This window comes from Silurus meridionalis, chromosome 4, assembly GCF_014805685.1.
Source record: "Silurus meridionalis isolate SWU-2019-XX chromosome 4, ASM1480568v1, whole genome shotgun sequence".
Taxonomy (NCBI): Eukaryota; Metazoa; Chordata; class Actinopteri; order Siluriformes; family Siluridae; genus Silurus; species Silurus meridionalis.
This window is the reverse complement of record NC_060887.1, coordinates 33,635,651-33,653,770: the sequence shown is the minus strand read 5'-3', so window position 1 is coordinate 33,653,770 and position 18,120 is coordinate 33,635,651. Positions and strand designations below refer to the sequence as shown.

At 38.1% G+C, this 18,120-nt stretch overlaps 1 protein-coding gene across 1 annotated transcript in view; it reads left to right on the top strand.

Annotated features, from left to right (window-relative positions):
- sugct (succinyl-CoA:glutarate-CoA transferase) overlaps positions 1-18,120 on the top strand; it is a 125,017-nt gene that overhangs the window by 43,291 nt on the left and 63,606 nt on the right. The window contains exons 10-12 of the mRNA XM_046847056.1: positions 13,610-13,681; positions 13,829-13,926; positions 17,363-17,465. Coding sequence (XP_046703012.1) covers positions 13,610-13,681; positions 13,829-13,926; positions 17,363-17,465 — 273 coding nt within the window. The remainder of the gene's footprint in view (positions 1-13,609; positions 13,682-13,828; positions 13,927-17,362; positions 17,466-18,120) is intronic.

Genomic DNA, 18,120 nt, shown 5'->3' with positions numbered 1-18,120 from the left:
GGTAACAGGAAAAGGCAGGTGTCCCAGGGGTACAGTACTGTGCAAAAATTTTAGGCATTTGTGAAAAAGAATGCTGTGAATTCAGAATGCTTTTCAAAATATTTATTTGAGTTTTATATATATTTTATCAATTTGCCAAAACTCAAAGTGAGCGAACATTTGGTGTGTCTGGCTTTAACACTAGCACAAAGTCATTGATTTTGTAGGATCGGAGTCAGGTGTATGATTAACCAATTATACCAAGCAGGTGCTAATGATCATCAATTTCATATGTCGTTTGAAACACAGTCATTAACTGAATCAGAAGCAGCTGTGTAGGAGACTTAAAACTGGGTGAGGAACAGCCAAACCCTTCTAATAAAGTAAAGGTTACGGAAGTCTGCTTCATGTCGCAAGTCATACACCATGGCAAGACTGAGCACAGCAACAAGACACCAGGTAGCTACACTGCATCAACAAGTTCTTTCCCAGGCAAAGATTTCAAGTCAAGTTAAGTTTATGTCTATAGCACTTTTCACAACAGACATTGTCTCAAAGCAGCTTTACAGAATTTAACAGTTAAGGTGAATGGTGTGCATTTATCCCTGATGAGCAGCCATGGTGACTGTGGCAAGGAAAAACTCCCTTAGATGTTATGAGGAAGAAACCTTGAGAGGAACCAGACTCAAAAGGGAACCCATCCTCATTTGGGTGACATCAAGAGTGTGATCATAGTCTTTAAACAATACAGAACACTGGAGAGAGAGAACTAACATGAGCACTGAAGTGTAATATTACGAGTAATGATCTTTCAACAGTCTTTTAGAGCATGCTGAGGGTTTAAGATAGTGCTGTTCAAGCTATGTAAGCACAAAGAAATGGGCAATGGTGGTCAAAACATGTCCAGCAATGCCATCAACAAAGAACTGGCAGAAACTAGTGGGACCCTGGTTCACCGAACAACTGTTCGAAAGCTTGGCCAGTAGTGATCTTCATGGAATATTTGTGGCCTTAAAGCCATGAGAAATGGGGGTCAAAAAAATGCCAGCAGGTGCTCTGGACTGTCGTAAATCTGAAATATTTGGCTGTGGCAAAAAACAAGTAAAAAATGGAATAGTAATGAGTGTCTGCAGGCAGTCTTGAAGCATGGTGGATGGTCTTGAAAACTTGGTCAGGATTAATGGCGCTCTTAATGCTAAGAAATACAAGCAGATACTTATCCCTCATGCAGTACCATCAAAGGGACATCTGATTAGCCTTAAAGTTATTCTGTAGTAGATCAAGGAACCCAAAAACACAGTCAATGTCATTAAGAACTATCTTCAGCTTAGAGAAGAGCAAGAAGTCCTGGAAGCAAAGCAAAGCAAATAATGATTCGATTTAAATTTGTCTTCTGTTCATTTCATTTACATTTTTATTAATTAATAGAGATAAACTATTAACACATAGCACTGTATATATTTGTATTATATTTTGAGGCAGTCTATCAGTAATCACTGATCAGTGTATATATTTATAGAAATATATCACTGATTGATTATTAAATGTAAGTAAATGTTTTTAACAATAACACATACTGTCCTTCATCTACTTCTGAATGCAAATAGCTAGTATGAGTATACTTGCAGCTCTTTCCACACCCAACACACACACTCTCCTTGTGAAGTTTCCATGTGGAATCACAGCATTCTCTCTGTTTCACAGGGTGTGTGGTTGTGTGGCCCAGATGTTCACTGTGTGACGTACTGAGTTGTTTGATTCCTTTGGTCTTTATTAAAAAAAAATCTTTAACGGCAGAATACCAAGGGAACAGTATGTCCTGTGTAGCCTTTGGCCCTCAGGGCACTGAGCTGGAATAGTTTTCCATGTTCTTCAAAACCTGTCCAAGCACCACCATTCAGTGAAGATGGAAGGGGTGGATAAGTCCTAACTATGCATTGGTTCAGTGGATGGCATCTCTGTTGGATTACTGAAAAATAAAATAAAATGGTTCCCAGTGTCTCGGTGTCTGCAATGCGGCTCAGTGAAGAAGCTTTTTCATCTTCAAAACATCGCTCTTTATTTTGTGTTCCAGTCTGATAGTTTTGGGAGTGGAGGACTGTTATGAGCAATGACGTGGTGAAATGCTAGATTTACAGCAAAACCTAAATCAGACTTGTTTTAATTTTCCTGTTTCCTTTGTGGCTATTTGAAAAAGCTGGTTTGCAATAGCTCCCATGTTTGTGTGAAGTGTTGAGCGTTGGTTTTTCTTGATCAGGCTGCCACAGCTCTTCAGAACTAGCATGTTGCCAGCGCATGCTAAATTGAGTGCATGCTTTTTACAGATAAAAGTCTGCTGAATGGTTCAACTGTTTATGAAACCTTCCCTTAAGGATTGTTGTTTGGCTTGTTGTTTGGTCACACTTGTACCTTGTTCTTCGTGGCTCTTTGTGGGTATATGAAAGAATTTTAACTAGTCATTTGTGTATTTAAAAAACAAACAAACCCTGATTGAGAAAAAAGTTCAGAACACGATTTCTTAAAATTTGTACACATTCTAAACAGTGTGTGGTGGAGGCACAAGTATGCAGGCCATGAAAGATTAGTGCCAGTCTGCAGCAACATGGATGAACGAATTTTCTTTGATCAGGGACTCAAGCTGAAGTAGTTCTCTGTACATAAACTATACTATATCTCTATATAGACAAATGTTTGTGGGACCCTGACCATAGGATTTACAGGTCATGTGTCTGCACTGACACTGAGAACATCCCAATGAAAGCTACTGCACCACGCACTTTTGTACGTCGCTCTGGATAAGGGCGTCTGCTAAATGCCGCAAATGTAAATGTCTGAGATCCTCCAGCACTGCTCGGCTGGTACCACCTTCTCTCAGAATGAGAGGTAAGCACACTTCTGTTCTGGCACCGAGGTGGTGGAATGAACTTCCCCTAGATGTCCGTACAGCGGAGTCCCTGGCTATCTTTAAGCAACGGTTGAAGACCCACCTGAAACACCTAAATAAGCACTTTCCAAGTTTGCTTTGTAGAATTCAAGAGTTATATTTATATTAAGTTTATAATCTTGCGTACCAGTGTAGATTTATTGTGAGAGACTCTTGTGCACTTTTATACGTCGCTCTGGACAAGGGCGTCTGCTAAATGCTGCAAATGAAAATGTAAGCTAAAATTCATTTCATGATATTTCTTCACAATATCGATATTATATTGTGATATGAGGACAAATTTGGAATCTTGTATCTTGGCTTCAGAGTTTAAATTTTTTTTTCTGAAACCACCTTCTCTGCAGTTTGAATGGGTACCATGTCCTTTGCTTTGTGATGTGTTATTGCACTTATGTCTTTCCTTATTCACTGTCGTACTACTTATTGAGGAGTACCGGCAAAGGATAAAGACTTTATTGATTGCTGAGTGTAAACCGTGCTCTTCGGGTGCTCTCCGGGAATATCTGTTGCACGCATCTCGGTGCATTCCTCATATTCATAGTTTCCAAATGGTTTGATATTTCTGGTGTTTTAACCATTGGCTACAACACCACAGTGACACAAAATGCATAATAGTGTTTGTTAGTTGTTGACTGAGATTTTGAAACAAAGGCAGTTCCATACAATTCTTCCTCGTGCTCTTCAACATGACTTTCTGACTTATCTTGTTCACTTCTGCCAATCCTATTGTTAAAGCCCACAAACTGCAGTTGCCCATGCATGCTTGTTCCTCTGTTGTATGGAACTGGTTTGGGTTCAAAATCGGACGTCGACCAACAAAGTTTGGCGTACAATTTTTCCTTAAAAGGTGTTCAGCAGGGTTAAGATCAGAGCCCTATAGAACAGCTGCATGAAGATGTGGTTAAAATTCATTGGAGATGAAGAGCTACAGCTCAGACCTCAAACGTATTTAACACCTTTGGGATGAATTGGAGCGCTGATTGCACCCCAGTCCTCCTCACCTTACTATATGTCAGTTCCTTGACTTTACAAAAGGCTTTGTGGCTGAATGAGCACAAATCTTCACAAGCAGCCAGAAGAGTGGAAGTTATTATGACAGCAAATGGGGACTAAATGTGGAATGAAATGTTTAAAAAGCCTATGCATATCATCTGGTCAGGTGTCTACAAACTTTGGGTATATAGGTGTATATTAAAGTAAATTGTATCCTTTAATTTAAAGCCATACTAATCCATTAATCTTTCAAATTGTTATTTTAAAAATATGGGATTAAAATCAGGCCCAGCAGGTGCTAAGTGATAATGTGTGTGTGTGTGTGTGTGCACTTAGGGTAAATTATAATTTAAGTAATCCTTTGTCTGATTTGTTGTGTTTTTAAACACATTTATTGAAATGCGACTGAATTATAATTGATTATAAAAGCCTAGCTCGATCTTGTGTGGAATCATTCTCAAAGTCTGTTATGAAACTCTAGACAACTGGTTATTACTGTTAGCTTTCAAATAATAAAGTAACAAAGCAGATGTTTTATGCATATAATCTTTTAAGCATTGGTATGTTTTGCATCTTCAGTACATCCTGTATTTGTTTGACCGGTCAGGTCTGGGGGGGTGGGGAAACAAATTTTCACGCTGTTTTTGTGCAGATTTGTCTTTTATTTTTTTTATACTCTTGATATCTTTGCACTGTGGACTTATTACATGCTGCTCTGTAAATCAGCAGCAGCATGATCTTAGCAGGTCACTGTGCTCTTTAATATGCTCTATGAGTCTGTCCATTTGTCTCCCTGCTGACTGCTTTGGCTCTACTGCTTTACCTGGACATGTGCGTTCGTGTCAACCTGCTCTGTTAAACTGTCAAGGAATATAGATCAGTGGTTTCTTCTCTTCAGGCTGTTCTCCATCTCTCTCTTTCTCCGAATAAAAAATAATGGTATATTTGTATTGTGAAATGATTGGTAACACAAGAATGTAAGCAATAAAAAGGATAATATGATAATAGATAAAAATGCAGTATGCATAATTTAAGGATTTTATTCATGTATTCTGTAATTTCTCTGTCAAATAAAACTATAATAAAGAGCAGTCATAATTACAATCCTCACTGGAATTTGCTGTGAAAGGAAGCTGTTAGCAGTTATTGGAGTGTGTGATCAGAACAGGAGTGCTTTTGTGCAGCCTGTCTTTGGGTTCGAGTTGGATTGTGGGCCTTTCTGCTTTCTTGCAAACATTGATTTGAAATGCAAAACACAGGGCTTTATTTCACTTGTAACTTGTCCTTTACTTCATATCTATTAATTCAATTCAATTCATTTTTATTTGTATTGCGCTTTTTAACAATGAACATTGTCTCAAAGCAGCTTTACACAGACCGGTGGCGTAATCCATTTGAAAACAAATACAAGATTAAATCCTGTTAAAGTCAATACATTTGTTACCTACACTATATTGACAAAAATATTGGGATTCACTTGATCTGTAAGCACAATTAAATTTTTTTTACCCTGCCATAGACTGGGGGTCGCCACAGCGGACCATCCGTCTTCATACCCCCCTGTCCTCTACATCTGCCTCTTTCAACCCAACTACCTGCCTGTCTTTCCTCAACACATCCATAAAAACCCTCTTTGGTCTTCCTCTTTTCCTCCTTCCTGGTGGCTCCATCCTCAGCATTCTCCTACCGATATACCCCATGTCCCTCCTCTGCACATGTCCAAACCATCTCAATCTCGCCTCCCTCACCTTGTCTCCAAAACGTCCTACATGCGCTGTCCCTCTAATAAACTCATTTCTAATCCTGTTCATCCTCATCACCCCCAACGAAAACCTCAACATCTTCAGCTCTGCTACCTCCTGTCTTTTAATCAGGTTTTGTATATAACCTTTCCTAAACAATGTATACAATACCTCCTTCATTGTATATAATCACCTCTCTCTGTGTGTACTGTTTGTTTATATTCATATTGCTCATTTCATATTGTTTATTCATCTGTCATTATTTATATGTATCATATCCTTACCAACTGGTACATATGTAAATATTTTACACTGGCACCAATGCGCTTCTGGTTGAAACTGCATTGCATTGCCTTGAACCGAAACTGTCTAATCTAAACTCGGAGACCCAAACCTGTCCTAGCATGACAATGCCCCAGTGTACATGCTTTACCTTAATTAGAGTTTAAGATCTTGAGTGGCCTCTTTTATAGAGCTCTGAGCTCAACCCTGTTAAACACCTTTGGGATGAATTGGAATGCTGACTGCATCCCAGGCCTCCTCACCTCACCTATACATCAGTACTCCACTTTACTAACACCCTTAGTAAAAAAGCAAGGAAAAGTTTCCACAAACCTACTTCAAACTCTAGTGGAACATCTTCCCAGAAGAGTGGAGGTTATTATAACAGCAAACAGAAACTAGATATGGAATGGGTTGTTTTAAAAAGCAGTCTTATGGTCAGGTGTCTACAAACTTTCGTCCATATTTCTTCATTGTTCAAGGCAGAAAACCATGTTTGCTTCTCAAAAAATGAATGGACAAGGATTAGGCTATTTATAGTGGTTTTATTAACGCTTGAAAGCTTAACGCCATAATTCCTGTGAATCTTTAGGTGTATATATTGATTTTACTGGTAGATTTGTACATTGCTTATTTAATATCTTGCATGTAGATACTAACATCTAACATCTTCACTATAGTGATAGTGCTGACAGATGAGCAGTACCTCATGCTCTATTGCTCTCCTAGTCCTTTAAGTGCCTCTCCTGTGTAAAATGCATATGATTGGCTTGTGTCTTATCTTTTTATAATAGAGACTTGATTCAATTGAATATTTTTCAAGTCATTGTTTTGAGATTTCTGAAGGTTTGGTTATGGTGATTGGGTTCTTGGTTACTTGAACAAGACTTTTCCATCACTAGCTATTTGGTTGAATCCTGTTGGCTCCAATCTTTGTCTGTTTTAAAATTCTGGAGCCCATGGGGGCCAAGTTCTAGAAGTAGTTGCATGTGTGTATCTAGCTTTTTGGTGCTGAAATTTGATCAGGGGTCTATACTAGGGCTGAAACGATTTCTCAAGTTACTTCAATATTCAAATGCAAAAAAAAGAATCAAAGCGAATTATTTGCCCCAATGTTTCGTTTAGTTCTTTAACTACACACAGAGCACTGTGTTTTCCCACGGACCATTATTACTGACGCACCACCAGCTAAACTCTGGAGCGCTCTTGACAGGTAAACACTAAAGAGGCTGCAGAATTGAAAATTGGTGGAACGAGGAGAAGATTCAGAAGAAAACGACAGTTTCCGAAAGAGGAAACTAAAACATACAGAAAAATACCATACAGTATGTTTACCTGTAGACCAGAGTCATTTGAAATAGATTTTTATATTTTAAATTTATATTTGTACTAGCATTTTAATGTAATATGGTAATTAAATACACTAAATGGAATTTTACCCATAAAAATATAAAATAAACAGGTAAATTGTAAAAGCAAATTACCTGTTTATATTAAAAGACCCGTCTTATTTTCTCTTGTATGTTTAGTATTGCGCTTTAAAAAATAAAAAGTACTTTTGATCCGATTACTCGATTAATCAATGGAATAATTGGAAGAATACTTGATTGCTAAAATAATCGATAGCTGCAGCTCTAATCCATATACATAGCCTTGCTTTACTATGTTTAAGCTATTAAACATATAATTTAACCATTTTACTGTTGAGCGACTGCCACAGGAAGCACCTGAGCTTAGTTTAAAGTGTGTTTAGCCAATAGTTTGAATGCTCATCATTATGGATTATTGTGAAGATCAAGAAAACCCAACTCTCGAGGAAAAATTGAGGTCAGGCAGAGCTGCTCTTTTAGCTGATAAACGGAGAATCATTTGATTTTAATTGATTTCATTCAGGAAAATGCTTTTCCTATTTACAATGTAGTGGCGATTTTTTTTTTGGAAATGAATGGAAGTTAAGCTGAATTGATAAACGGGCTCTGGTTTTTGGTGGGGTATTTAATTTTGGCCGGTGGTACATTTTGGACAAAACTATTTAATTCCTTAAATCTTTGTAAAAGTGGTATTGAAGTTTTACTATATAGGCTATTTTAATTTACTTTATATTTTCTTTTTCTTACTCTAACAATCGTAAATCGTATTAAGTTTTTGTATACATACAGTATTTCACAAGAGTACAATCCCTCACATTTCAGCATCCATTTTAGTAAATCTTCTCAAGGGACAATACTATAGAAATGAAACTTGGATATATTAAATATAAATATTATGTAAATTGCATATATTATATACAACTTGGTGCTTTGAGAACATTTCTCTCATTGAACCACTGGATGTTCAACATGGCACCTCTGAGGATTTGAGAATTAAAATTGTTGCTCTCCACAAAAATGCTGAGGCTATAAAAAGATTGGTAAGACCCTGAAACTAAAATACTGTACAGTTGTCAGGGTCATACAGAGGTTTTTCAAGACTGGTTCCACTCAGAACAGGCCTTGCAACGGTCGATCAAAAAAGTTAAGTCCTCGTGCTGTGCGTCAGGTGCAGAAGCTGGCTTCAAAAAACAGACGCACAAGTGCTGCAGCATTGCTTTAGAGGTTGCAGAAGCGGAAGGTCTTCCGAAATGGAATGGACATTCGGTGCAACCCAGATGAGGATGGGTTCCCTCTTGAGTCTGGTTCCTCTCAAGGTTTCTTCCTTATGCCATCTCGGGGAGTTTTTCCTTGCCACAGTTGCTCATCAGGGACAAACATACTTACAAAGAACATATTTACGTTTAATCACCACATTATCTGTGTAAAGCTGCTTTGAGACAATGTTCATTGTTAAAAGCGCTATACAAATAAAAATGAATTGAATTGAATTGAATTGAATTGTCAGTGCTCAGACCAGACGCCTCACACTGCAACAAGTCGGTTTGCATGGCTGTTGTCTAAGAAGGAAGATTTTTCTGAAGCTGGCTCACAAGAAAGACCACAAACAGTTTGCTGAAGAACAACCTGTCCAAGAGCATGAATTACTGGAACCATGTCCTGTGGTCTGATGAGACTAAGATAAACTTGTTTGGCTCAGAAGGTGTTCAAGCATGTGTGGCAACGCCCTGGTGTGGAGAACCAAGAAAACTGTGTCTTAACTACAAGTCAAGTATGGTGGTGGTAGCATCATGGTCTGGGACTGGGAAGCTGCAGTTAATTGAGGGAAACATAGATTCCAACATGTACTGTGACATTCTGAAGCTGAACATTATGCCCTCCCTTTAGAAACTAAACTGAACGCCAGTTTTCCAACATAATACTGCATTCTCAAGAAGATGCACAATGTGTCTAACATCCAGCAGCTCTTTGATTTAATTATGGAGGAGTGGAAGAGGATCCCAGCAACAACCTGTGCAGCTCTGGTGAATTCAATGCCCAGTTATCACACATTATATTTACACTTTCAACACGTTTTTGACATGTTCAATTAGGGTGAACGTTTGTTGCCAGTTATTTTGACAATAATGGCTGTATGATGCGTTTCTTGGTTCTCCTCACCAGGGAGTCGCCACACATGCTGGACACCATCTGAACCAAACAAGTCTAATAAAATAGTTGCCAAAATATAAGGGGTGTACTTACTTTTGTTAGATACTGTACATACTGCTGTGGAAACACTTCAGCCTCATCAGCATTACCTCTATGCCAGAAATGGATCTGGAGAGCAGAAAAGAATCTCCGAAGGCACATCAAAACTTCCCGTGAATGATCTACAAGAGTTGAGGTCTAAATTCATCTCCAAGAACAGGAATCTGATTGAGTAGAAAACGAATTCTAAGATAAGCACACAGCAGTGTTTTGATATTGATCAATTAAATACAAATCTGATAGTCAGTTTCAGTGGCTTGAACTTTAAATTTTATATAAAAACCTTTTTTTTTTAAATGACGTGCACATTTTCTATATCAGGCTATCTGCCAGGCTTTTCCTTTTTTGGATGAGATGGGAATGAAAGGGCCATACAAGCCTCAAAGCTTTTGTCTATCATAAGCCTGTTATTAAGCAGTGTTTATCAGTCAGGGTCAGCCAAAGGCTACAGCCAACCTTCCAGTGTGAACAAAACTCCATGACCTATAAAAATGTAGAGACAGGAATTCTGAAAGTTTGAGTTAATTGCTTCACCTTTGACAAACTCATGATGTGGAAATTTCTTTTGAGATTCCAACAAGAAACAAATCAGATGCTTTTAAAGTTAGTTTTAACATTGATTGGTAGTAAAAAAGTTCTGGATTTAAGGTTCTTTCCCTGGAAAATCCCATGCATTCGAGTTTTCATTCATGACACATTTCTGTCATGTTGATCTTATGGAAGACTTTTTAGATGTGGTTAAGGGGAGGAGCAAAGTCGGTGGCCAAATAACCGCAAAGATGTTGTTTTTTTTTCCCTTAGTAAAGAGTCTTTCACATAATTTACTACACCGCTGCATTTCATGCACGTTAGCTTCAATGGGATTTGTGGCACAGAGGCAAACCGGAGTTCAAGACTTCATGCTCAGTGTCACCGAGAGTTCAAATGTCTTCAACTTTTGCGTGATCTTCCAGAATCAAACCCCTTCGAGCGTGGTCTGGTTACACTTGGTCTTTTGTCACTTCAGCAAAGCTTAAAAGGCACAACAGGAACTATATACACCATAAAGTGACACTGACCTTTTACATGGTGTTTAAGTTAAAGAAAAGCAGCTGTTTTCTGCTAAACCAACACAGAACAGCACATTCACAATAAAATGTTGTGTATCGAGTCTGTATAGTTAATCTTTGCAACACAATTTTTTTTGTCAGTGTCTTATGCATTGTTTTAAATGAAAAAAGCCCCCCATTCTGGTGACAAATGGGTCACAGTCATTGGACTGAACCCATTTATCACGTGGGTATGGGAAGGGCGCTTTTAAAATCAGCAGTAGCATCCACTCAGCGGCAGTTTTCCAAAGAACCTCTGCTTGCAATGTAATGTTTCACGCTTCTTTACATTCCTGCATGTGAAGTGCTGTATTGGTATAGACCAGCGCAGAGCATATGGCTCCCCAGCTCCCCCCCCCAAAAAAAGGGTTAATGTTTCATCACGTTTGTTTATAGCGGCTTTTTAGAGGTTTCCACTTGTAAATCGATATAATGCATATTGTTCTTTATGCCTTTCTTGAAAAAACCTTCAGACAGTGAGAGTTACAAGATCGTTTGAGGCGGGTTATTGTTCTGCAGATCGCTTAGACGTGTGGATTGTGTTCCATATTCACTTTTTACAGCTTGTGGCGGTTGTACCACATGCACTCGCACAGGATTGTTTGGTGTTTGGCACTCTAGCATTGTCTCTAAAACGGCTTATTTTCCCTCTTCTCTCTTAACTCTCAGGGCTATGCATGTCTAAGCTTTAAATATTAATGTCAGGACCGTGTGATGCTACTTGATATGACACAAAATGTGGACTGTGCTATCACCTTTCTCAAGAGTTCTTTCTCATTACGACATGGCAGTGATTTGTTCGTATAATATGACAGCAACACTAACATTTAAAGAGAAATCAGAATGCTGTACAAATCTGTTAAATGTGTGGAACAAAATCCACAAAAACAGATGCAGCAGCTGAGAAAATATCAAGTGCACGTAATGTATGTTATAATTATGGTTGCAAAATTCCAGGAATTTACAATACTGCGAACTTTCCAGGGGAATATATTGGAATTAATGTGAATAAACTGGTAATTTACAAAATTGCAGGTTTTTCAATAACAGGGCACTTGAATGTATTAAAAAAAACTTTTACCACACCCTCTATATGTACTGCATAACAATACATAAACAGATAACTTTTTTAATTCTGCACACAAAATAGTATTCACGTTAATGACATAATTACATACATTTGTTTAAAACGTTCTGTGTGTTGAATATTGTGCAACAAAATTACACTGACGATTAAATCAAAGTAAAAAACTTATTTTTTTTAATCTGTTTACATCTTATAATCAAATTAAATGTTTATATTAATGGTTGTATGTTAGTGTTTATCTAAATTTCAATAAATCTTTAATTCATTCCCATTAATTCCCAGTAAATTTTCAACTTGGAATATGATGCCCAGATGTACACTTTTCTGACACCTTTTTAAAACATTTTATTTATTTATTTTTTTTTTTATTTTAATCCATTTATAGTCTTTTCTTTTCTCTTTTTTTCTTTACGTTTCTCTTATTTTTATATTTTGTTCTCTTATTTTTTCTTTGTTCTCGTTCTTATTGTTTTCTTTACTTTTCATTTCTCTTTTTTCTTTTCTTCTTTGCTTCTTTTTTTTTACTAACAGCTTAATAATGTGTATAAAATGACAAGCTGGTGTAAGTACCTGGAAAACAAATTGGGATTTATCCTCCCCCACATAACATACAAGATTGAGGTTTGAGTTCTAAAAAAGTTTGTGAAGTTTAAAGAGGACGTGCTTTTTGAGTCTGTCTTTTTGTCTTCTGTTTAGCATAATCTGTCCCCAAATAGGAAAATCGCTCGAGCCGATCTGATGACAGGAGGAGTAATTGTGGCATTCCATGATAGTTAGATCTGGCCCTTAGGCGAGTTCCCACGCGGCTCGCTCTGGCATCAGCACTCCACTAGACCCCTCATGGGCGTTCTTCCTGATTTGTTCACCTTGATTTTCGCTTGTTTACGCTGCCTCTGTGACTGCTCATCCCGTCCTGGAAATGGATCACAAGCTTGAGCGCATATTCTCTAAACACCAAAGTTGTGTACGTATGTTCAGCCACATTCCCAAATGACACTGGGACCTTTTTCCACAAAGCAGTTAGAGGAAGAGGTTTTAATGAAGGCGAAGTGGAAAATCAAACAGACTTCGATTCGCACGTTTTCCATATTCTATGGCGACTTCTCAATAATAACCAGTGTGTCGGGATGTAAACAAACGATTTCAGATCTACGTTAACTATAAAACATTTGGACACCAGGATCAGGATTTTTTTGTGTGTGGATGAGGGGACTTCTGATTTTTACCTTTAATTACCTGCCAGAAAACCAGGTATAGACTACTAATGTCTCTGGTTTTGAACTGAAAGATTTCAAGGATGCTTTTAATGACTTAGTGCAGTGGTCCCCAACCTCAGGCCGTGGACCGGCACCGGTTCCTGGGTCAATTGGTACCGGGCCTGTTTTATTTATTATCTGATTCTGAACGATGTTTTATTTTGGAAAATTACCGGATTCTCTCCTCCACATCTGTCTATGACTCACTCTTGATGCATGTCATGATGTCTTGGTCACATGTTTTACCTCCATCCCCTACCTTCTTAAAGGGGCTGCTTTGGCCACTAACACATAATACATTACCGCTAAACTCAAACCCCCAAGCAAGCAAAATAAACAACAAACAACACAGTGGATTCACGTTTATTATTATATTTATAAAATACCAGTTTTTATGGCGGTCGTATCATTTTATTTTGTTGTATTTATCCACCACACCTTAAAGGCCGGTCCGTGAAAATATTGTCCGACATTAAACCGGTCCGTGGCGCAAAAAAGCTTTGGGAACCGATGACTTAGTGAAGTTAAATCATTAGTCATTTTGGATTTTGTGGAACCCTCTGTTAAAGTTTTTCGCTTTTCTTAACTTTTTTTTCTCCTTTCATTTTTTTGGTCCAGGGGTTCAAAACAAACGATGGATACATTATCGTTGCAGCTGGAAATGATCAGCAGTTTGTCAAAGTGTGCAAAGTAAGGAGGATACGCTCATTTTTTCTTTATAGTACACATGATTATCTTCATTTTTGAAATCTCCTAATGTAAACACTTTCATTCGATATATGTTTAAAATGAAAATCCACTTCATTATTCCGTTATAATATTCCTGTCCACGTTCAGGTTCTGAACCTTCCCCACCTGGCCGAAAATCCGAAATACAAGACCAACACGTTACGGGTCCAGCATCGCAAAGACCTGCTGCAGCTTCTGGCTGAGAGGTAAGCGGACCTTTTCACGTATCAGTTCAACCTGCTAGCTAGGAAACACACAAATGACAAGCTCACCACAAGCATTCCTTTGTCCAGATGTTACAGCTCTCTCTTTCCTTTCGGAGGTCACAGCCCTCATTAAAGTTGTATCTGCGTTTCCTCTCCAAGCTCGTTGTGTTCGAGCTGAGGAAGTAGGCTGATGTTCCGGACCCAGGCGTGTCACGGCTGTAAGCGTCAGCTCATTGTGTTGAATAAACTGCAGCCCGGCCACCTACAGAAGGAGAAGACCGCACACTCAGAACAGCCCCACAAATATTTCGCTGTGTACAAGATGCTAATTCGAACAGGCACAAATAAAGTTTGACACGCAACTGAAGGAGGAATCTTGTGGGTTTCTCAAATTCGCCAGAAGTTATTTCAGGATTCTCTGGTTCGGTTTGGTATGTTACAGTTCGTTTGGTCAGATGGTTAAACAGCAATTTACTGTTCATTCCAGATCTCCAAATGAAGGGTACCCAAATGACTGGATCAGTTTTTTTGTTTTTTTTTGGTCACCTGATTTATTTTGGTCATACAGTGCTCTTAGAAAGCATTCAGACCCTGTATTTTTTTCCCACATTTTCACATCATTGAGACATTTCTAAATTCTAGTTTGAGAAAGTTCTATGCTGCGTGAAATGTTCTCAAGGGTGCAATGATCTCCACAATTGTTAAACTGAAGTTTGGAACATGAGCTGCCTGGCCAAATTGGGCAATCGGGTGGAGATGGCCTTTGTAAAAGAAGTGACTAAGACCTTGATTGTCATTCTGGTTGAGCTCCAGAGGTCATGTGTGGAAATGGAGAAATCTGCAGGAGGTCAAATATTACTGTAACACTCCACCGATCTGTATTTTCATGACTATGAAAATTGTAGATTCACACTGAAGGCATCAAAACTATGAATTAACACATGTGGAATTATGGAATATATGGAATTATATACATAACAAAAAAGTGTGAAACAAGTGAAAAATGTCATATTCTAGGTTCTTCAAAGTAGCCACCTTTTGCTTTGATTACTGCTTTGCACACTCTTGGCATTCTCTTGATGAGCTTCAAGAGGTAGTCACCTGAAATGGTCTTCCAACAGTCTTGAAGGAGTTCCCCGAGAGATGCTTGGCACTTGTTGGCCCTTTTGCCTTCACTCTGCGGTCCAGCTCACCCCTAAACCATCTCGATTGGGTTCAGGTCCGGTGACTGTGGAGGCCAGGTCATCTGGCGCAGCACCCCATCACTCTCCTTCTTGGTCAAATAGCCCTTGATGCCTTCAGTGTGACTCTACAATTTTCATAGTCATGAAAATAAAGAAAACTATTTGAATGAGAAGGTGTGTCCAAACTTTTGGTCTGTACTATATATATATATATATATATATATATATATATATATATATATATATATATATATATATATATATATATATATACTTTTTTTCTAACCCTTGTGCAGGGCCAGAGGTTCAACTTCATGCCAAATTATAACAACCATATGCAAATTTTTCCCATTTTAATTAACTTAACCTTTGCATGCGCCACATCCTATTTCACCTGAGCCATTATGTTTTTAGTGTAAACTAAACTCATGAAAGTATCTCCATAAAATGCAGCATGTGAACCAAATGGAACAGACACCACCATTTGCTAGCACTTATTCATGGCCCTCAGGCTTGTGTCTTTGTGTACATCAAATCAAAGTAAAGCTCCAGGTTGGATGTTACCACACAGACGAGTTTTGTGCGTTCGACTACGTATTATGACATTGATAAGCTGCAGCACGACAAACAAGCCCGGTCCCATTAGACCCGGTGAATGCGGAGCGCCTGCACTCTCCCACTCTGACACGCACAGGTTAATAAAACACGTTAAACCTGTGAAGAACCCATGTGTGATCTTTCCGACTTTGATCTTAATCAGTTCATTGTGACGTTGGTGAAAAAAATTAATTAAATAAATGGGGTATTTGTTTCCAAAAGTTTGAGGTTTAGACCTTCTTTATCAAGACATCTTTAACTACTCTTCCCACCGAATCTGCATGCTAGTCTTTTCTAATAATTTGTGTAAAACTGTATTATTCTTAACACAAGGAACATTCTTTGGATGATTATTGAGGGACCCGTTCTTTGTATATTCAGTTCAATTCAATACATTTTTACTTGTATTGTTTTTTTTTTTTGTTTTTTTTTAAACAATGGACATTGTCTCAAAGCAGCTTTACAGAACTAAAGTGGTCATAAAGTTCTATAAAAACTTGATTTATTAGCTTAATAAACATTCATTGACTTGTGTGTTTATCACAAACTACATCTGAGATCTAATGTCACAACCAAATAATCTAATAATTATATTTTGACTAATTGTGTTCTTCGAATCACACGTGCAGAGTAGCAGGATGTTTTAAATACTTGTGCATGCTTGGAACGTTTAAATCAGTACACTGCAGCACTGCGATTGTTCGGTCAATGAGTGAGCGCAGAGTTACTGCTCGAAGGTTGTGAAGAATTTTAAAAACCTTATTAAAATGGCAGGAACTCCTCGAAAGCTGCAAATAAACAAAGAGAGAGAACTGACAGAAATTTGCTTACGAATTATATGTGAATGTGTCCTCCGATGTGTGTTTTTTCTTTCTTTTTTTCTTTTTTTTTTGAGCCATCACAGAACCCAAGAGAATCTGGGAAGGAGTAAAAGTTCAACTTTTAACAATGGACATTGGCTTTTACAGAAATAAATTCAAGAACTATTTACAAAATAGTATTTTTTTTATACTTAAGTTTGTAAAACAGTATATGAGGGTTCAACAATCTATTTGTCTAATGCACAGGATCCGGTCTATCCCATATTACGTATTGAATTCTGAAAGCTCTAAGTATTATTCTTGTTACTTCTCAATGCTTCTCAAAAAGACAATACTATAAGTACTTATGTGCTTGAGTACAGTGGCAAAGTATAAATACTTACTGTCCACCACTGGATGTAAAATTCTTTAGTTTAATCTTGAGAAAGGGCATTCTTAGACATTTTTGTCTGTGGCTCCATATTAGAAGTTTAAACTCCAATATCTCACCAAGATAAGACTCAAGTGTTTGCTGCAATGGCTACAGACATTTATCAAAGGAAGAACATACACTGATGTCTTTCGGGTGGTTGTGTGCTACCATCCGGAGTGATCTCATGGTGATCTTTAGGTCATCTATGCAAGTTGTTCTCAGTGGCAGTGAATGAGTTTTATGTGGTGAAAACTTCAAGCAGAAGTCAGGCATCAGAATAGATTGGGCAAAAACCTCAAAAAGTCAAACTACATTAGTGTATTAACAATGTACAAGAACTCGAAGCATTTTTGTGCCACTTTTCCTTTGCTTGTATGTCCTGTGTTGAAGCACAATGTGTTTTCTCTTTCTTCTCCTCTCAGGTTCTCTGAGGACTCTACAGCTGAGTGGCTGAGCCGCTTCGAAGGCACCGGAGTCCCCTGTGGCCCTATTAACACTATGCAGCAGGTGTTCTCTGACCCACAGGTCAGCTTGATTCATCTCCTTTTAGCAAATGTCACTCTCAATCCATGTGCAAACTTCTACAATCTTTTCTTAACCCCCCATACTTGTTCTCTTTTCAAAAGTGTATAAATTTTTTTCTCTTTTTTCTGGGTTTGTTGGTTGGTTGGTTTGTTTGTTTGTTTTGCTTCCTATAAAATTTTAGAGCCTAGCATCGCGCCGGACTTGCACTCTAATCTCGATTATCTATTATCTTAAATTAGGACCAGACCTAAACTTTTGCAGAAGATAGTGTTTCCTGCCACTTATTATTCCTGCAGTCAGTGAAGCAGGATTAGAGGGAGGACAAGGGAGTCGCTTCCCTTCCTTTCATCCATGTTAGTTGCTAATAGAATCAAAACAATGAAAAACCATTAGACTTACTGACCCCCAGTGGGTGTAATTGGGCACTGCTGGAATGTGAACCTGTAGATGTTAACTCACGCCTGAGAGTTTAATTCCAAACACATGCTACAGAAAGTGAGGGTACCGATTCCTACCAAGCCTCGTTGGCATACTGAGGCTCAGGCCCGAGGCGGAGAGATAAAACTATTGAAAAAGCAGGGCAGGAATGAGGAGGGTTTTTTTTTAAGTATTTGTTTTATTTTATCTTTGTTCCTGATGAGAAACACACTTCCTC